This window comes from Malus sylvestris, chromosome 7, assembly GCF_916048215.2.
Source record: "Malus sylvestris chromosome 7, drMalSylv7.2, whole genome shotgun sequence".
Taxonomy (NCBI): domain Eukaryota; kingdom Viridiplantae; phylum Streptophyta; class Magnoliopsida; order Rosales; family Rosaceae; genus Malus; species Malus sylvestris.
This window is the reverse complement of record NC_062266.1, coordinates 2,856,325-2,878,604: the sequence shown is the minus strand read 5'-3', so window position 1 is coordinate 2,878,604 and position 22,280 is coordinate 2,856,325. Positions and strand designations below refer to the sequence as shown.

Genomic DNA, 22,280 nt, shown 5'->3' with positions numbered 1-22,280 from the left:
TCAATTCCGACTCTCCCAATATCACTTGTATCGCGGAAAAGAAAAGTTGCTCATGCATGCTACAATAACTTTCAGTTGTCCTTATGTTGCTTATATCCAAAAGGTCTTACTATCGCATTGTAACAAAAGAAAACAAGTATAATTAGATTTCCCGCAAGATCATATATAAACAGAATGAATCCAATTGGAAACACTTCTCAAAATTTATGATTCCTATGACATGGAACTCTAGCAAATAACTCTCAGAACTTAAATTCACAAATGTCAAATAAATACTCACAAAATTAAAACAATAATCTCGTCTACGGTATATGTACGTTAACTGCAGAACACTTGACAAGAAGTGACTGGAGTTCTGCAAAGTGATTGCCTAGGCCACTAACATGTGCTATTTTCTCTGGCGAGCCAACTTCAAGAGAACCGGTAGTATCAGAAATTTCACTCTGTTCTCTATCTTTTTTGGCTATCATATCATCGTACAAATACCCGAGGGCATCTTTTGTTGACATAGAATGCACTGATTCAAACAATCTTTGAAATCCATTTCGTTGTTCTTTTGTTTCAATCAACTTCTCCTTTAAACCATCTGGAAGGCAAGCCAGCGCACTGTGGATGGAAGATACGCCAGAATGGATAGAGAAGAAAACAAAACTAAAGTAAGATATATAGAAACTCCGAACAGTACAAAAATTTACGAAAGTGAGAAATTACTACAACAAAAAAATATTTGCTTCTTTATATTACCTAGTAACACCTCTGACAAGACCCCAGTTGTACCCAACAAGGACCGATTTCTTAAAGCCAATATTAAATCCCTCTTGTGAAGAAGCTTCTTTTCCCGCTATTACCCCATCACGGTAACCAGTCTACATATTTATCAATAAATAAGGCAAATATTAGAGAACTACCTAAGTTATGCATGTAAAACAACTAACTAAACCCAGATAATGACAAAAATATGTCCGAACTGTCAACAACCGTATGGTATTGGTTATGTCTCCGCTGCCATTCCCGGCCCAAAGCAGATTGTTCATGCAATTCATCGTCAGAAGCATACCAAGATCCATCTTCATCACACGATTCAACCCTATCAATGTCTGCAAGAAAACATTAAACCCAGGAATCTTACTACAGAGGACAGATATATGCTAGAAGAATTACCTGGTGGGCAAGAAGATATAAAACTAATAAAAAAGCAGAAACCTTGAAAGAGCAATACTCAAAGGCAAATAAGAGCTTCATTTACATACTACAAGTGTGACAATTTAGACCATTTATCCTTTAAAGATTACCTTTCTCACTCCAGTGATATCGGACAGCATACTCACTCATCGGAGTGCATATGGATGACTGTTTTGATTAATTGGAGTATTTTGTTTCACATTTACTACATCACACGTTGAATTCAAATTTTACGTGCATTAATACGAAAACACTCCATTGTATGATAAGCTCCAAGGAAAACAAAGATTTAATGCAGCTCATTAGGTATCCTTGACAACCTAGGAATCAACAAAGAATGAAGGAACTTACGGGTCCAATTACACAATTTTATTACACAATTTGATTTTTCTGAAATTAAATGCATTCACCAGTTAAAACCTATGCATTTACTTATCTACGGCTGACTATATGATGACATCAACGAATATCATAGGTGGACCATGTTATACGGAAAAAAGAGTGCTTTAAACCATTATAATACCTTGTTGATCACTTTCTATACTGTTTGCACTGGGTTCACCATCCAATTGTATTTTTGATAGGCTTATATGGACAAAAGAGTGCTTTAAACCATTAAAATACCTTGTTGATCACTTTCTATACTGTTTCCACTGGGTTCACCATCCAATTGTATTTTTGATAGGCTTAAACTTTCTGAGTAGAGCTCATGAGCAAAACTCCCCTCCATCTGTTGCAGCATAAAGCAAACACCAAAATTAGAATTACAATTACAGCAAAGACTGATGTAACGTCGAGCTTTTGAACACTAACTTTTAACGGAAAAAGTAAAGAAAAATTAGAAAAGGAATGTGTTTTAATGATAAGATGCTAGACCATAAAATCCACAAGAAGTAACGACCATGACTATCTTCCTGAGACCTCCAGAAAAAACCAGGGCAAATTGCATAGCCTCTAGCACAAAGCTAATAAGAACATAGTATATTCACCAAAAGCTCCAGAAAACTACCGGTTCAACCAATACATTTATGTCCCGCCCGAAACCTAGGACATGACTTAGGCGGTGGATTATGTTATGGGAATATGGCCTCTATTAACACTTTTAGTGTGTCCTGTCATTTTAGTTTTTCCTTTGATTCCTAAATTTACAAAACTTGGTGAAACACTTCAAATATCCATTTTCATATCCTCAACTACAATCGGACCCTCCTTTCCCTCCAAATGTATCCGCCGTCACAGATACTTAAATCCATCATTCCGACGGGATAAATTCCGTATACTCAACCACAAAGGAACAAACGCCACTCTGTTGGAGTGAAACACGGTGCACTCTCACTGCCATACTCCTATACAACTTGATCAAAATTCATATGATCAATCCACATACCAAGCAAGCACACAAAGTAACAGAAATTCAACATTCCATTCAAAATTCCATTGAGATAAAACTTTAATTTTCCAAAGGCTTGTAAAAATAACAACTCAATGACAACTTCAATTCTAAACTTTTGATTAATTATCAAAAATTAAGATTAATCTTAAAACAACTCAAAGGGTTCAAACGATCATTTGCATCACATGAGAATTGAATTACTACGTGCATAGTATCCGAAAACCCCCAAAAAATTAGAATATGCAAATGCAACAGAAAAATCCAAACGAAAAAAAATACCAAGGAGATGGGAAAAGGAGGATGAAACTGACCCGGAGAAAGTTGCAGGTTTTGGGACGAAGCTTTTTCGGCTCGTGGAAGAAGATGGCTTGCGAAACAGCACCGTTCAACTCTCTTTGTTATCTTTCCTCTTCCTCTCTCGCTCACTCTCTTCTGAGTTTCTGAGTTCCGACTCTGACCAGTTGGAGAAGATTTCTCATTTCTGTAATGGTGTCATTGGGCCTTTTATGGGCTTATGATGGGCTATTTAGGAAAAGATCATTGCCAGATCATTTTCCTGGGGATTCGGGAATCTCATGATCGTGACCGTTCATCGTATATCATGTGGTTAGTTTTCGTTAGGTACTATATATATTAAATTTAAAATGATTTCTGACCGCAGGATATATGATGAACGATTACTATCACGGAATCTCCAGGAAAATGATCCAACGAGGATCCTTTTCCGGGCTATTTATTGGTGCCAGGCTGCCAGCTGTTATTGGTGCATCCCAGTTTGCTTCCAAAACAAGGAGAAATGTTTCAATATGCTAGAAACACGGTCTAATACACCAAATGTCATAATACAATTGATTAGATTTTTTTTTCAAGAATCGAACCACTTATAATATGACACTTTGCGTATCAAGCAGTGTTCCCGGCACATTGAAAAATTTCTCACAAAATTTGGTACGTAGATGTTAATTTTGTTTTTAATATTCACGTTGCATTATGACAATTAATTATGAAAGAACATTCTTGTTTAGAGTTAGTTTTCTATTTATTCCATTGAAGCCAAATGTAGTTGTTCACACAGAAGAGCCCGGCGATGATGCCAAATGTTAGGCAATCTCGGTAATTATGTTTTTGACAAAGCAATATTTTATACTACTCTATGGAACGGTCCCTGGTCGATTGGCCTCACCCACATCTATTAGGTAATAGGCAATTGGCAATATTAACAACATGAATACCATTAACATGCATTTCCATGAATGTAAGATTACACCTCTGTCAATTTCAAGTAAAAAATAAAAGAGATTAGAGTCCTATGTAGCTTTGGATTTACTTCCACACAAGTCAGATGGCAGACTTCTATTCTGCCCAATACCAATCTGGAATACCAAAGTTTATAGTGGCGTGATTGCGATTTCTTTCTATTGCGCCGCTTGGAAAGAGTATTGCAAATTTAAAAGGGTATTGCACCGCTTGGAAAATCAACTAAAAAGATATGTCATGCCGCGTCATTCTCTTCCCCTGCGTAAGGCTTGTAATGGATGAAGAAGAAGGAAGAGATTGCATTGATTTTCCGATGAAGAAGAAGAGGCTGCAACTGTAAAACAACAGAATACCCAAATGTGTTCACATCAAGTACGAGATAAGAAATTCAATCTGAAAACCACAATTAACATCAAACCCAGACAAATCGACACTAAATTATATTATACCAGACCCGTATCACAGAACAAATTCAACACCAGATTAAAAAATTTAGAAAGCCCACAACAAATCTCTCCCAAACTGACCTCTTTAACTGAAATCTCGGACGCATAAGGGAGTACAAACTGACATTTTTATTTCGAAAATGGTTGAATTCGAATCGAATTGGAAACGAAAATAGAGATTGAGTAGAGAGATGGAGAGAGATTGAATGGAGAAAACGATAATAGAAAATTGTTTCCGTTTAGTGGAGAGATCGAGAAAGGGATACAGGATTAACACTATTTTTGGATGAAAAAATTTAAGATTACTAAGGGATTTTAAAATGACGGAAATTTAAATGATGAAATTATATTCTATAGAATTTGTGAATTTTCTTGTTTGGATAACTTAAAAGAACAATGGAATTGAATACGGAATTTGTTGTTTTTAAACTCTCAATCATAGAAATTAGAAAATAACACCTATTTACATGAAATTTAAACTTGGGAATTGGAGGTCCCAAATTCTAAGTTTTTTTTCCATGCGGAAATTCTAAATTTCTATGTTTATGAATTCAAACAAGAGAATTGATGCATGTCAATTTATAAATTCTATCTTTAATCCAAATTCCAAGTTTATTTCCCTCATCCAAACATAGTGTTACGGGTAAAGGATTTCCATCAAGGGCAACATTTGAAGCTTATTGTTTGGGCCAACTTGTTGGACTGTTTTGTTGTTGAATTTGTCCTAACTATTAAATAACGTTATTAGGTGATTTTTAATTAAAACTTAAAGTTTTGAAACTTTTTTCATTGGTTTCTTTTCTAATAGTTTTGAATGTGTTTTCCTTTTGTCCTCACTTTTTTCATTTTTTATAAGCTTTTGTTTAAGACGTATTTTAAGTATTTCCGTGTGTCTTATCAAATGTCGTTGCACCCTTTTTATATGGAAATTATTATTATGTAAGGTAAATTATTTTTTAATCAAATAACAAGAAGAAATGTTGTAAGTAAATTATTTTACATGTATTAGTACATAATAGGCACATTTTATTGTTATATATGTATGTCTGTAAAATGCATTGAACGTACAACATTAACTTCTAGTTTTCTGTTATCGAATCATTACCCTCTATTTGAATAGAGAAATGCTAAGGGGATTCTCTCAAAAGTGAAAATCTCATTTACCTCATAGTTTAACGTTAATTTTCATGTCAATGTGTTTGGGTCCAAAATGTCAGAGTAAACTCATGCCGAACTGACACCAAAGTGTAAGGGCACAAATACTCAAAGCAGATGTATGTCTTAATCGTAAACGTGGTTCGACCGTCAAAATGCTGAACTCTAAATCCCAGCTGTGAGTATCCAATCATAAAATAACTCGGCGTTCAGTGCGTCGAGCCCAGTAAACTGTAACACCTCACTTCGCCGAGAAGGCTAATGAAATGACATCTGTCAACAAAGACCCGAAAGTCCTTCTCGACTGAGACTTGGATAGATAATCAAACGGCCTCGACGCAGTGCTGTTTATGCCAACTAAAGGTGCTTCGAGGTCGGCTGATTCTGCGGCGACATTGCTGTTTATCCAAACTGAAGATGTGTTGGCGAAACAAGAAAATAAAAATCTCAAGATGTTTGAGAGGTTTTGCGCAGGACAGATTTGTGTGTGTTGTTGGAGGTCCTTTGAATGGTCTGCCGCATATGCGCGTTGGTTGATAAGCTGATATAGACTTCTGCCATGTACTAGAACTCTTCCACTGATTGCATCATATAAGCTTTATATTCCCAAGACTTTGACCTTATCATATCAAATCCCAAAATAAACCGCATGCTTGAAGATATATATATATATATATAGTTTCCCTACATGGCCTACCAATTTTATATATATATATATATATATATATATATATATATATATATATATAGTTGGTGGCCTTTCCGTCCACCACCTGACAACTTCTTATTTCCATGTTCATCCAAAGTAACCTTTCGTCCAAATGGTTGGCCTTCGAAGATCAAAGCCTCATTTTGACTTTTCAAACTCATAATCAAAAGTCTAGATAACAAATGGTTGGCCGTCCAAGATCAAAGCCTCATTTTGACTTTTCAAACTCCTAATCAAAAGTCTAGCCTATCTAAACTTCTTGCCTTATCATAACTCTACCACCATCATGTCACAATAACCCACACTTTCTGCAGAGCAAAACAACTCTGAAACTTCATCACCACACGGCACTTAGGCCACGTCCACAGAACCAATCAAAAAGCATCTGCGCCTTTTTGAGATAATTTTTCAATAATTCTTCAGATATTATTATGATTAAAAACCATAATAATATTCAGATAAATTATTAATCAATCATCTCAATTTTCTTTCAATCCAACGACTCAGAATTTTACTCATTTTACGGTCTCGATTACTCAGGCCAATAGTGTAAAATCAGATCCAAACAATATTGTATAACAAAAATTAGTTTATCTAAATGTTTACAATAAAATATAGTACAATGAATGAAATAAAAATTATAATTATAATGAAATCTAATTAATACATTAAAATTGGAAGAAAAAAGAGAAATACTTAAAACGTCAAAATATAATTAATAAATAAGGTAATTAATGTATTAAGGAACTAAATTTAAATTTTGATCTTAATCATTATTTTAGTATAAAAGTCATCTTTGTCCAGAGTTAGAATGAAGTTTCCAATTTATAAAATTACAAAAGGGTTGGAAGGGAAACGAATTTTCCCAACACTTTCATTATCTTGCTTGTGCTCCCTCTGCTACTCCCACACTTCAATTCTCTCTCTCTCTCTCTCTCTCTCTCTCTCGCCAAGAACTCAATCTATTTCTCCACAACCACGAGTCCAAGGCCTCTCGATTAGGCCTCTGCCCGTTCTTCCTCACTTTTAAGTGTACTAATTCAGATCATAAACCCAGGTTAGTTCCAAATCACAAATTGTTGTTGATGGCTCTTAGATTCTTAGTCTCGATTTTTTCGTCTACTTTCCTTAACTAGCTGAGTATTAATCTGCTCTGTCTTTTGTGTCCTAAAGGAAGGATATGGCAAAGATATTTACTTTTACTGCTGAGAGAATGCTTGCAAAGGCGGCTTCACTTGCTGCTGAACCGCTCGTCCGTTCTTGGGGACTTGAAGCAAAACTGACAGGGCTGCATGAAACATTATCCCTGATTCAGGATATCACACGTGATGCTGCTGATGATGCTGATGCGGTGTGGGTGGAGAAACTTAACGACGTGGCTAATGATGCTGATGATGTCTTGGAGGACATCAACTATGAAGTTCTCCGCCATAAGCTACAAATACAAAACCTTTTGAAGAGAAAGGTACTCAACTTCATTTCGCTCTCTAATCCCGTTGCATTTCGTCTTAAAGTAGCACATCAACTCAAGAAAATCAACGCGTCCTTGGTGGATCTCAAGAATCGTGCGCCTATTATGGAACCAGTTTCTGCAACTTCTCAAGCAATGGGATCGATCAGAGAAACCAATTCATCAATTGGGGATGAAATCATCGTTGGCAGAGATGAGGCCGCGTCAAATATACTTGCAACCTTGACCAGTTCCGAAGTCAATCAAGAAAATCTTTCGGTTATGGCCATTGTGGGAATGCCCGGTTTGGGAAAAACTACTTTGGCCAAGTTGGTTTTTAATAAAGATGAGATAAGTACACACTTTGAAGAGAAAATGTGGATATATGTATCCTATACATTTGACGTTGATTCAATTCAGGAGGCAGTGGTTAAAAGCCTCCGAGAACAGTTGACAGAGAAAAGATGTCTTCTTGTACTCGATGACGTTTGGAATGAAGACTCTGAAAAATGGAGCAAACTGATGAGTTGTTTGTCAAAACTCCATTTTGCACGGGGGAGCACCATACTTGTCACTACATGTAATTCCCAAGTTGCAACAATTACGGGAACACTTCCTCGCTATGATTTGGGATTTCTATCGGAAGACGAATGCTGGTCCATATTAAAGGGAAGAGCATTTGTAGATGATACTACTCCTACTTATCCTGATCTAGAAAAAGTTGGAAGAGAGATTGCCAAAAAATGTGCAGGCTTACCATCTGTGGCAAAGGTAAGTAGTATTTATTTTTTATTATTTTTATTTAAAGTTTACACTATTTTGTTTGAAATCTAATTTGTTATGATTTTAACTTCAGCCCACATACTAAACGAAATTATTTCCGCACTTCCTTTTGATCTTATGCACTCCTCTACTTTATTTTGTCATTTGATTCTCTAATGGAACTCCGCTTATATGTAAGTTTATCTTACATTGCCGGTCCCAAGTTCGGATAAAGGAGGAGGGGGAGGGCGTCAGGTAGTCGACAGCCGGCACTTCATGATCACGTCGAATCTTTATGAAAATGAATCCAGAACAAAATCGCGCTAAAGCTAGGGCGTCACCCGTAAGTGGCGCGCTATGTGGCCCAAGCACAGTGATAAGTGAGCAAGGGTCGCTGTATCTCCATCGGCACCCGGATGCAGTGTTAAATGAGCAAGGGGGCCATAGAAACTTCTTTTCGAACGACTCCACTCAAAGTTATTTGGGAGCATATGCTCATATCAACTTTACACGGGACACACAAAAGAAGTACTTTGATCCTATTAGACGGGGGAGGGTGAAGAAGCTAGGACAGAAGGGTAGAGTTCAAGAGAGCAAAAATGCGTTTAGGAACGTGGAATATAGGAACCTTAACGGGAAAATCTATGGAAGTAGTGGAAGTTATGGTGAGGAGAAGGATAAATATTATGTGCCTACAAGAAACTAAGTGGGTTGGTAGTAAGGCAAAAGATCTAGAAAACTCAGGGTTTAAATTTTGGTATTCGGGCACAAATAGAACGAGAAACGGTGTTGGCATCATCGTGGACAAGACCTTGACACAAGATGTTGTAGATGTCAAGAGGGTAGGAGATAGAATCATGGCAATCAAGATTGTAATAGGATAAGAACTTATCAATGTGATTAGTGCGTACGCACCTCAAGTAGGGTTGGATACGAGTTCGAAGGAGAAATTTTGGGAAGACCTTGGAGACTTGGTGCAAGGAATTGCTCAGACGGAGAAGTTATTTATAAGAGGAGATTTAAATGGACACGTGAGCAGGGAGACAGGCAACTATGGAGGTTTTCATGGTGGCCATGGTTTTGGGGAGAGAAACGAGGATGGGGAAGCTATTTTGGATTTTGCAATGGCATATGATCTCTTCTTAGCCAACACCTTCTTTAAGAAGAGAAGAACATGTGATCACCTACAAGAGGGTCGTCAAAAACACAAATAGATTTTCTTCTAATGAGGAAATGGGATCGTATAACTTGTAAGGATTGCAAAGTTATACCAGGAGAGAGCGTGGCTAATCAACATCGCTTGTTGGTGATGGATGTACATATCAAAAGAGAGACAAAAGAACAAGACTCGGAAGTGCCCAAAGACTAGATGGTGGAATCTAAAAGAAGAAAAACAAGCCATTTTCAAAGAGAAAGTAATCACCCAGTGTGTGTGGGATAGAGAGGGGGAAGCTAGCCAAATGTGGGATTCCATGACTAGTTGTATCCGAAAAATAGCAAAAGAGGTATTAGAAGAGTCCAAGGGTTTTGCCCCACACCAAAAGGAATCTTGGTGGTGGAATGAGGAGGTACAAACAAAGGTGAAGGCTAAGAAGGAATGTTGTAAAGCCTTATACAAGGATAGGACTGATGAAAATGGTGAAAGGTATAGAAAAGCGAAGCAAGAGGCGAAGAAAGCTGTGAAAGAAGCTAAGTTAGCGGCTTACGACGATATGTATAAACGACTAGATACCAAAGAAGGAGAGTTGGATATCTATAAACTAGCTAAAGCAAGGGAAAAGATGACAAGGGACCTAAACCAAGTGAGGTACATCAAGGATGAGGATGGAAAGGTTCTTGCTACAGAGAACGCGGTTAAAGACAGATGGAGAGGTTATTTTCATAATCTTTTCAATGAAGGACATGAAAGGAGTGCTTGTTTAGGGGAGTTGAGTAACTCAGAAGAGTGCAGAAACTACTTTTTTTATCGTCGAATCCGGAAGGAAGAAGTGGTTGTAGCTTTGAAGAAGATGAAGCATAGAAAAGCAATAGGCCCAGACGATATACCAATCGAAGTGTGGAAAGTTTTGGGAGAGACAGGCATAACACGGCTCACTAACCTTTTCAATAGGATTTTGAAAACGAAGAAGATGCCAAATGAGTGGCGAACGAGCACTTTGGTGCCTATCTACAAGAATAAGGGCGACGTACAAAATTGCATGAACTATAGGGGTATTAAGCTAATGAGTCATACAATGAAGCTCTGGGAGAGAGTCATTGAGCATAGATTGAGGCAAGAGACACGGGTTTCGGACAACCAATTCGGGTTCATGCCAGGGCGCTCAACCATGGAGGCAATCTATCTCTTACGAAGATTGATGGAAAGATATAGAGATGGGAAAAAGGATTTACACATGGTATTTATAGATTTGGAAAAAGCGTATGATAGGGTCCCAAGAGACATTCTTTGGAGGATTTTAGAGAAGAAAGGAGTACGAGTAGCATATATCCAAGCTATAAAGGATATGTATGAAAGAGCAAAGACTGCCGTAAGAACTCATGAAGGACAAACTGAAAGCTTTTCTATAACTGTAGGATTACATCAAGGCTCATCCTTAAGTCCTTACCTTTTTGCGTTGGTAATGGATGAGTTAACATGACATATTCAAGATGATATTCCTTGGTGTATACTTTTCGCAAACGATATAGTGTTGATAGATGAAACACAGGAAGGGGTAAATGCAAAGCTTAACCTTTGGAGAGAAGTGTTGGAATCTAAAGGTCTTCGCCTAAGCCGATCAAAGACAGAATATATGGAGTGCAAATTCAGTGCAAATGGAGGCTAAAACGAGTTAGGTGTGAGGATCGGAGATCAAGAAATACCAAAGAGCAACCGTTTTCGTTACCTAGGATCTATCTTGTAAAAGAACGGAGAATTAGATGGAGATCTCAACCATAGAATACAAGCTGGATGGATGAAGTGGAAGAGTGCATCCGGCGTGTTGTGTGACCGCCGTATGCCACTGAAGCTCAAGGAAAAATTTTATAGGACGGCAATAAGGCCGGCGATGCTGTATGGCACAGAATGTTGGGCGGTGAAGCATCAACACGTACACAAAATGGGTGTAGCGAAGATGAGGATGCTTTGTTGGATGTGTGGGCACACGAGAAAGGATAAGATTAGGAATGAGGATATCCGGGGTAAAGTAGGAGTAGCCGAAATTGAAGGAAAGATGAGAGAAAATCGGTTACGGTGGTTTGGACATGTGCAAAGAAGGCCTACTGACGCTCCGATTAGAAGATGCGACTATGGGACAGAGGTTCAGTGCCGAAGGGGTAGAGGAAGACCTAGGAAAACTTTGGAAGAGACTCTAAGAAAAGACTTAAGAGTACTTGGATCTAACGAAGGACATGACACAGGACCGAGCACAATGGCGTTCTAAGATTCATATAGCCGATCCCACTCAGTGACTTAGATTTTCCAAGTCTCCAACCGAAAAGTTTTCCTCACTCAGGAAATTAAGGGAACACTACCTCAACCTACATGCTCCACTCATAAAGCTTCAACAAAAGAAAATTCAAAGAACTTAGCGAAGAAGGCTTTGATGTATTTAACACAATACGTTGAAATGAAGGAAAACTTATTTATTGATATCCCCGATAAGCTACAAATATGTACATATACATGAGTCAAAATAAACAAACAAGAGGGAGTCTTCACAAAGGTTGCTCAGGAGAAGTCTCAGCAGTCGGTAGAGCCCCAGAAAGAGATGGCACCGGAGGGGGATCATTCGGAGCCTTAGTACTGGACAGAACCCTAGAAGGAGGAGGCATCAGAGGTTGATCATTTGGAGCTTCATTACGCGGTACAGCCCCAGAAGACGAAGGCAATAAATGCCTTTGGAACAAACCCACAAATCTCTGATGATCAAGTAAAACCTGACCATTAGATTCCTTCATCTGGTCAAGCTTCCTCTTCATGTTTGTAGCATAGTCATGTGCGAGCCGGTGCAACTGTTTATTCTCATGCTTGAGCCCTTTAATTTCCTGTTTGAGACTCATCACTTCAGCCGCCAATGATTCAACTTGGCGGGTTCGAGCAAATAGGCGTTGGGCCATATTAGACATAGAACCTGCACACTGAACACTGAGAGCCAGAGAATCCTTAACAGCTAACTCATCAGACCGTTTGGAAAGTAGTCTGTATCTTTGGGAGTGAGAAGGTTCCTAGCCACCACCGCAGCGGTCATATCATTCTTCATCACGGAATCCCCAACGGTAAGAAGACCAGTAGGGGAGACGAAGGATGTGCACCATATGTTGTCTGGAGAAGGCGGGGCTGCCTCTTCAACAAGGTTCAAGTCAAAACGACGGTCGGAGGGGCTATACATTTTCAAAGGTGTTGAAGAGAGAAGAGGTCGGACAAATCAAGATCTTAGAAGTGCAAGAATGGAGCTTCTACTGGTGGAGATTCAAGTGTGCTTTGGAACTTAATGCCAGCCCCTATAAAAATCTGCACTCGACGGAGCTTCAGAAATCGAAGAGGCGCCTGCTCAGAAATCGAAGAGACGTTTGCTTTCTCAAAAGATGGGCTGCTCAGAGACCACGAGGGTCGATCTCAGAAATCGAAGAGGCGTCTGCTTTCTCAAAAGTTGGGCTGCTCAAAGACCACGAAGGCCGATCTCAGAAATCGAAGAGGCGCTTGCTTTCTTAAAAGCTAGGCTGCTCAGAGACCACGAGGGCCAATCTCGAAATCGAAGAGGCACCTACTTTTCCAGCCTTGTCAGCACCTGTCACACGCACACTCAGCTTTGCGAAAATTATGGGCATTCTGTCGAAAACTTCTGGTGAAGTAGAAAGCACATGAGTCTTACTGTTCAATCACCCACTTCCCACACGCAACAGTAGCTCATGGGTACCACATATAACTTTGCCAAAGTTCTCTGCTAAAGTTGAGCACGTGAAGCTTGCAGCTCCCACTACATCGCTCTGATCAAGAAGGGTAAAAGAATAGCAAAGAAACAGCACTAACAAAGTTTAGACACATAAATTTTGAAGGTTTAGCTACCATATTATTACCCACAAGGGTAAAGGAACAGTACCACTGCTGGATAATTGGAAAGTCCCTGTGTGTCAACCTCTATGCTTCGTGGCAAGGTAGACTAGCAAACATGCCCAACCTTTACTCACATTCGAGAAAACACTCCCAACAAGATTGCTTGCTCCAAAATTGAAGAGGCACCGTCCTCCGAATCTCGAGAGCCAGACTCCCAACATGACTACTTTCTCAAAAATCGAAGAGAGGGTAAATGAACAGTATCATTGCTGGATAATTGGAAAGTCACTGTGTGGCAACCTCTGTGCTTCGTGGCAAGGTAGACTAGCAAACATGCCCAACCTTTACTCACATTCGAGAAAACACTCCCAACAAGATTGCTTGCTCCAAAATCGAAGAGGCACCGCCCTCTGAATCTCGAGAGCCAGACTCCCAACATGATTACTTTCTCAAAAATCGAAGAGACACCGCTCCTCGAATCTCGAGAGCCAGACCCCCAGCATGATTGCTTTCTCAAAAATCGAAGAGGCATCGTTCTCCGAATCTCGAGAGCCAGATCCCCAATAGGATTGCTTGTTCGAAAATCGAAGAGGCAACACTTTCCCAACTGCAAGAGCCGGATCTCCTTGGATAAAGCTGTCTGTAATCTTCACACGCAACATCAGCTTTCTTGATACCATAGACCACTTTTTCAAAGTGCTCTAACAGAGTTAAAACATGTGAAGCTGGCGGCTCCCACTACCGTGCTATGACCAAGCAGGGTAAATGAATAACATTACTACTTGTTGTTAAGGAGACTCCTATATATGTCGACCTCCATCCCCAACGGACAGACAGACCTGCAAAAATGCTCAACTATTCCTCATATCTGAGAGGGCACTCCCAACGAAGCCTTTCGAAATATTCAGCTTTCTTTCCCTCCGATAATACCTCTGCAAACAAGCTATACTGGAGCAAGAATATCTCATATCATCAGGATTAAAAGCAATGTATTAAATATCGGTAATATTGGAAATATCGGTAGTCTGAAAACACGGAAATATCGATGGAAATATCGGAATAATATCGATATCGATAAAAATTACATGGAAACCACGGAAATTGTAAGAAAAATTTGGAAATTTTTATTGAAACTTTGCAGGATGTTTATTTAGTCAATTATCTATTAGTTTATCACAAAAAATTGGAAGGAAATGCATTGCATGATGGATTTAACATTATCAAGTTGATTATATAGCGAGCTGACAAACATTGTGAGTGTAGAAAATATGTAGTAATTAATGAAAGAAGTCTAAACACACCATAATCATTTATCTATAATGAATTAGTACAATATTTTACACTTTATACATTGCATGGTAAGATACATGAGTGACTTAGTACCACATAGAGTTCCTATGAGGTTTAAATTTTTCACTATCTTCATCATCTCTATGTCCATACCTAAATGTTTCTCTATCATAAATAACTAATGTAGCACACATAAATCATCACCAACCATCAAGGCATGACTACATCATAAATCATAATATATTAACATATGAGTATACTAAGTTAGGCATACCATTGTTGAAATTAAGTAAAACCAAACGATGAAGATCATTGGATTTTTTTTTTAAGAGATTAAACAAGCATCGGTTATCAAACCATATTATAATATCCTTTTCAATTTCACACCAAGCACAAAAGCATATAAGTTCCAAAACTTACTTTATGTAACAAACTCAAATATCAATTTTACACCAGCCATATTGGAGCCTTCACACGTTCCAAATTATTTAGAAGACTTAAATTGTTTTATCAACAAGATAATGAGCATTCAAATGTAAATACCTAATGTAGCAAATTAACATAACTACGTAGATAAAACTTGGATAAAATCAACAACCTAAATCATAAAACACGCCTCACAAAAATATAAAATTCATCCTATATATTTTGATCACCCTCTAATCTTATTTAATTAAAAAAAAACTACTCCCCCAAAACTCACACTGCCATTTGCACCAAACCACATTATCCATCATTCGAAGAAAACAAATTAAAACACACAAACCAACAAAAGGTCGATGACATATCACTGAACACTCCAGCTCCTCTCTCACCATGCAGACTCTCACTCTCCACGCATCCAACAGGTGTCCCTGACTCCCTCCACGTGTCCCCTCCACCGATGTCTTTCTCTTCCTTTAAACCCAAACCCTCCTCCTCATCTTCTTCTCACTCTCATTTCTCGACCTCCGCCGACAACAAGCACAGATCTCCCACGTCTCTCGATCCTTCTCCCACACACACATACACACACGCACAGAGACCCAAGGTCTCTCGATCCTTCTCCCACTCCCACACACACGCACAGAGACCCACATCGGCAGATCGGCTTCTGCTTCTCCCTCGTCGCCGCCGCCGTCGTCTCTCTCCTTTCTCTCTGCGCCGATGGTCCAAGACCCACATACACACATGCACACCCATCATCATCAGCATCCTTCTTCTCCCTCTCCTTCTCATCTCTGCAACTCGGCGAACTCTGGCGAGGCCGTGCGTGTCGACTCAATTTCTGAACACCTCCGATGGTTTCACGGCAAATTTCATATATACAAATGTTCATCTCGTCTTCTTTTTCATTTTCATACCTAGATTGGAGTCTAGGGTCCTGTTTTACAGTCGGCCGGAGCTTCTACAGCTCCGACGTTCTTCTCCAAGCGGTCAGCCACCGATATTATCGATAAATTCGATAATATCGCGATATTATCCCGAAAACCAGTTGGATATAGAAAAAAAAATCGGTACTCCTCAAAACCGATAATATCGGCGATATATCGCCGATATTATCGGCATTTCAGACCATGGTTAAAAGCAAGAGTATCCCATATCATGCTTTTTCCCTGTCTTTTCCTTTGGCATTGTTCTTACCTGCAAGACAAGGAGAAAGAGAGCAATCAGTCAGCACTTGGAATCAAGCTTCCAGCCAGGAACTGACTGCCTGAAACCCCTTACCTGATTACTTACCTGGCATTGCTCTCGAGTACTCATCTTCAACATCTTATGCTTCCAGGGAAGATACCGGATCTGCCTGAGGAACATATAGGGCAAGTGAGAAGGATACAAGGAAGCATGTGGAGACAAGCGTAACAGCACACGTGCCGATACATCAATTACTCTGTCAAAGCAAAAGTATCCCATATCAGCAGGGTTGAACGTACTCTAGATTTGATGGACTTGTTTTGACCCTCAAATTCTTCAGTCGGCCTTATACTCTGGAGGAAACCAGAAAACCCTTTAGCTCAGTTCAAGAATAAGCCTGTGGAAAGTTACTTCTTCAAAAGCAAAAGTATTCCATATCATCTCTTCTCATTTTTCTTCTCTTTATCCTTCATGCTGCCTGCAAGATAGGGAGAATGTGAACAATCAGCCGGAGCTCTGATTGCTTACCTTGTCTGTCACCTCTTTCAGCATATCCCCTAGCTCGGCGACTTGGGGGACTCCTACTACATGGTTTGTATCGCGCTTGACCAAGCCTGAAACTACAAGTAAGCTTCAAGTGAAATTGATACATTACCTTGTGCATCTCCACCAGTTAAAGATACCACCCCTGGATGGAGGAAAAGTACTTCCAGAGAAGATGCCACATCTACATATGAGACAGATAAGGCAAGTCAAGACGATACCACACTCCGATACTTAGAAGTTTCGTGATTACGAGATCATTCTCCCACAATATTTCCTAATGTCATTTGTACTAAATCATTCACCTGTACTCACTAAAGGAGAGCTTGAACCTATGTACTTGTGTAAACCCTTCACAATTAATGCGAACTCCTCTATTCCGTGGACGTAGCTAATCTGGGGGAACCACGTACATCTTGTGTTTGCTTTCCTATCTCTATCCATTTATATATTTATCCACACTAATGACCGGAGCAATTTAGCGAAGATCACAAAAAGCGACCGTTTTCGCTACCTAGGATCTATCGTGCAAGAGAACGGAGAATTAGATGGAGATCTCAACCATAGAATACAAGCTGGATGGATGAAGTGTAAGAGTGCATCCGGCGTGTTGTGTGACCGTCGTAGGCCACTGCAGCTCAAGGGAAAATTTTATAGGACGGCAATAAGGCCAGCGATGTTGTATGGCACAGAATGTTGGGTGGTGAAGCATCAACACGTACACAAAATGGGTGTGGCGGAGATGAGGATGCTTCGTGGGATGTGTGGGCACACGAGAAAGGATAAGATTGAGAATGAGGATATCCGAGGTAAAGTAGGAGTAGCCGAAATTGAAGGAAAGATGAGAGAAAATCGGTTCTGGTGATTTGGACATGTGCAAAGAAGGCCTACTGACGCTCCGGTTCGAAGATGTGACTACGGGACAGAGGTTCAGGGCCGAAGGGGTAGAGGAAGACCTAGGAAAACTTTGGAAGAGACTCTAAGAAAAGACTTAGAGTACTTGGATCTAACGGAGGACATGACACAAAACCGAGCGCAATGGCGTTCTAGGATTCATATAGCCGACCCCACTTAGTGAGAAAAGGCTTTGTTGTTGTTGTTGTTGTGTATTCTCTAATGGAACCAGAAAGAAAGGAAAAAAAAATTAAGAAATTAAATAACAATATTCTTCATTTATGCCTTACAAATAAGACAATTAAAAAATATATGGTACTCTCCTTAGTGGGCCTAGGTGACCCATTAACCCTGTTACATATATTGGGCACTAAATATTGTTATAGGGTCCTAACAATTCTACCCCATAAATAAAGGCATGTTCTCATGCTGTAATTGTAGTTTATGCTAAGTTTTTTTTTCCTCGGGAACAAACAATATTATCTACGTTAAAGGGAGGAGGTGGGCTTAGCCTCACAATGGGTTAGCAATAATGTGGTTCAAACTTGTTTTTGGTGAGAATCGAACCTAAAACCTCTCACTTATAAGTGAAGATAAATACCACTAGACCGTAGTACTAAGTGGCAAAATAGTTTATGCTAAGTTAGACCCAATAAGCTTTGCGTTTGTCCAAGTATTAGCGTGGTAGCTACAACCAAAACAAGTGCAAACTTGTCATCAAAATACTAAATATCAAACATCAACATTGTAGCCAAAAACTAAAATAAACAATCTAAAAAATAAGAACACAAGAGATTTAACATGATTCAGCTTAAAGCGTACGTCCATAGTCAAATTACAGCGAGGAATTTCACTAAACAAACGGAGATTGCAAAAGAGTGTTTAACTCTCACAACCCAAATCCCACAAATTACAAACCCTAAACCAAACGATTAGAGAACCCAAAAAAGATGGAGAAGATTCTCCCAAATTGTTCTCTAACTCACAAATTGATTATCACCAAATTGCCAAACGAATGAGCCATGAATTTGCCACACTCATGACTCCAAATGTGACCTACACCCAAAATCTAGTGAGAGAAAACTCTCTAAACTAATGGTGTTAGCACACAAAATAAACCAACCTAAGGTCCTATTTATAATGCATAGGATTTATGTTACAATGAGAATCCTAGTCCTAATTGGAAGTAAATCCAAATCCTAATCAAACCAAGAAATTAACTCCAAACTCAAATAGGAAACCAAAACGAAATGGGTAACACAAACCTAATTTTTGCATCATCCTAATTTTGAGTCGTAAATCCCAACAATCTCCACCTCGGCAAGAAATTAGCAAAACTTCCAAATCAAATACAAACTCCAAATTGGGGTACCAAATTACAAGTGCAAAAATGATCACCAAATTCTTCAAAGAACTAATCTCCACCTAGACTCAAAAAATCCAAAACGTTTCAAACTAACAAATATGAAATAAAATCCAAAAAAAGCTTCAACATATGAACCTAAAGTGCGAATTGCACTCCACCAAAAGAGCTTGAGTACCAAGCTCCACCTCCTCACATAACCTTTAGAGGAATTCAGAATAACAATCTTTAGCAATGTTTGCCTCAACACTAGCAAAAAGACTTATCAAATAGCTTCTTTTTGCCCTTGAGTTTAGGGCAATCTATTTTCTAATGACCCTCTTTATGATAACAGCTATGAGTGTTCTTTCCAAATTTGCCCCTTTTCTTATTCTTTCCTTGAACTACCAAAGCTCCATCTTGCATGTCATACACTTTATTCTTTAGTTCTTTAGAATTCAAAGAGGCTTTAACATCTTCCAAACTAAGACTTTCCCTACCAAATAGCATGGTATCGACAAAGTGTTCATATGAAGGAGAAAGCTAAGTAAACAATCTCAAAATAAGAATGCAAGCGATTTCACGTGGTTTGGTGCAAAGCCTATGTCCACAGGCGAAGCACGGTGAGAAATTTCACTAAACGAACGGAGATTACAAAAGAGTGTTTAACTGTCATAACCTAAATCCCACAAGTTACAAACCCTAAACCGCACGAGTAAAGAACCCAAACATATGGAGAAGATTCTCCCAAATTGTTTTCTAACTCGCAAACTAATTCTCACCAAATCGTGACTCCAAACTATAACCTCCACCCAAAATCCAATGAGAGAAAACTCTCTAAAGTAATGGTGTTGGCACACGAAATAAACCAAAACCTAAGGTCCTATTTATAGTGTATTTATAGTGCATAGGACTTAGGTTACAATGAGAATTCTAATCCTAATTGGAAGTAAATCCAAATCCTAATCAAATGTTAATTAACGAAATCTCTCCATCAAGCAAGGAATCCAACCAAGAAATCAAATCCAAACTAAAAAAAGACACCAAAATGAAATAGGTACACAAACCTAATTTTTGCGTCATCCTAATTTTGAGTCGTAAATTACAGCATCCTAACAATCCTACCCCCAAAATAAAGGCATGTCTTCATGCCGTAATTGTAGTTTATGCTAAGTTAGACCCAATAAGCTATGCCTTTGTCCAAGTGTTAGTGTGGTAGCTACAACCAAAACAAGTGCAAACTAGTCATCATTTGCTGAATATTTCCCCAAATATAACCTTGGTGAAAATGAAAAATTTCCAAATTCTCTAGCATCCCACAAGCACACTAGCCTCCAACCGAACAACTTTTTCCTTCATGATTCTGATGCATATAATAGTACTGAACAAAGACCCAAAAAGTTGTTCAATTCATCTACTGAACAACTTTGTCTTGATCCAATAATAACCTTGCTTCCTCGGATTAGCAAGGCATCAGACGAATTGGCATTATCATCACAATACTATATCAACTCTATCAAACGCAACAGTTCCTTGACCATGAAACAAATATCTTCAAATAAAATGGCCCATCTTGATATCATGAACACTTCTACAAATATTTATCTCATCTAGCACTGTAAAGGTTTGTTCAAGTCTTTCGGTCTCCCATAGTGCATGGAGGACTTTGTTTCATATAATGTTGGCTGGATATCATACATATAAATTATAATGTTGGCTAGTTCATATCCGGACTATGGGTATTAAACAAGATATGACCATCTTAGATGAGAGAGACGCCATCATTGTTTTCCAATAGGTATCCAAAACACCGACGAGACATTGAATCTCTCATGAAAGCCATGTATTTGTCCTGCAAGCATTACATGTACTCATGTTCTCGTCCTTAACTTGGACGTTGGCCAGCTAATGAGCTACAATAAATGTGTTATACGACAAATTGTCTTTCCTAAACACTCGTCATAGTCCGACTAGACTTGACTGCTTTTCTAGATACACTCCCTTAGACGGTAATGATTGTTGACCATTGGACACTCATTCATCTTGATACATAGTATTCTCCTTAGTGGGCTTAAGTAACCCATTAACCTTCTTACATATATTGACCCATTAACATTATCAAGGTCCTAACATTCTCTTTATCAACTAAATGGCTAGTAAAAATAAAAGGAATGCAGAAGTGCGTAAAGGTCATCAAAAAAAGCCATTGCTCTTTCTCCTCACCCATGCACTTCTACTGTTGCATTAGTGATCTTGTAGGTTGATACTCACAAATTTATTTAGCCACCAAAACTTGATCATTGTGAACCAATTTAAATAAAATATATTTCTCACGTCGATTAAAATGTTTGTGTTAGATTCACTATTCTCTCATCTTAGCCACACAGGTAAAATCTAAACTGTATAGGAAGTCAACTGATATGTTAACAACACCATGATAACATTGATAAGTATAAAAAAGTTTAAATGAAACATTTGTATGGACAAGCCAAATATAGTCTGCATCAATACAACACAATGTGCACATATTAGTCAACTTCTGTCAAACTACAAATTAATGTTTTTATTGTTATAATCGGTTATGCTACCTATGTATTATTTAACAAAAAATCTAACTATATATGAATCAATAGGTTTTTGGAGGAATGTTGTGCTCTAAGAATGAGGCAAATGAATGGTCAGCAATTCTAGACGGTAAAATATGGGACTCTCCAGAAGCAGAAGAGATGATCATCTCGGGATTGAAGTTGAGTTTGGATAATTTGAAATTCCCAATTTTGAAATAATGCTTCGCTTATTGCTCAATGTTCAAGAAAGGCTTTGAAATTGAAAGGGATGACCTAATCCAACTGTGGATGGCTCAAGGATTGCTTCACCCTTCTTCCGAGAATAGTGATCTAGAGATGGAGGATATAGGCACGAAGTATTTTCATATTCTGTTGCAAAACTCCTTACTTCAAGATCTTACGAAGGATGCCTTTGGTGTTGTTGCCAAATGCAAGATGCACGTTCTTGTGCATGATTTTGCAGAACTTGTATCAAAATCTGATAGCGCGACATCGAATTCTAATGAGATGGTCGGCACACTGAAGATTCGACATGCTTCACACATTCCTACTTCGGTTTTGGAATTGATACCAAAAAAAAGTTTAAGGGGATTGCGCTCATTGTTTTCTAATAGTGAAGTTCCTAGTAACATGTTGCCAAG

General features: G+C 38.7%; 2 protein-coding genes across 7 annotated transcripts in view; one reads left to right on the top strand and one right to left on the bottom strand.

The window, feature by feature from the left end:
• Positions 1-22,280, bottom strand: part of LOC126628502 (uncharacterized) — a 40,702-nt gene that overhangs the window by 5,491 nt on the left and 12,931 nt on the right. For 2 of the 6 annotated variants that reach the window (XM_050298222.1, XM_050298218.1), the window contains exons 2-5: positions 1,807-1,912; positions 979-1,097; positions 745-866; positions 143-606 (exon numbers count right to left, since the gene is read on the bottom strand). The exons of 2 other annotated variants lie outside the window; for them this stretch is intronic. In XM_050298222.1, coding sequence (XP_050154179.1) covers positions 303-606; positions 745-866; positions 979-1,097; positions 1,807-1,912 — 651 coding nt within the window. In that variant the 3' untranslated portion in view covers positions 143-302. Of the gene's footprint in view, positions 1-142; positions 607-744; positions 867-978; positions 1,098-1,806; positions 1,913-2,886; positions 3,063-22,280 lie in introns of those variants that run through there. 2 more of the 6 variants (XM_050298216.1, XM_050298219.1) reach the window with 2 other exon arrangements.
• On the top strand, positions 6,965-22,239 carry LOC126628495 (putative disease resistance protein RGA3). The gene is made up of 3 exons (XM_050298197.1): positions 6,965-7,199; positions 7,316-8,363; positions 21,706-22,239. Exons 2-3 carry the CDS (start codon positions 7,323-7,325, stop codon positions 21,856-21,858), a joined length of 1,194 nt encoding a protein of 397 aa, XP_050154154.1. The 5' UTR covers positions 6,965-7,199; positions 7,316-7,322; the 3' UTR covers positions 21,859-22,239.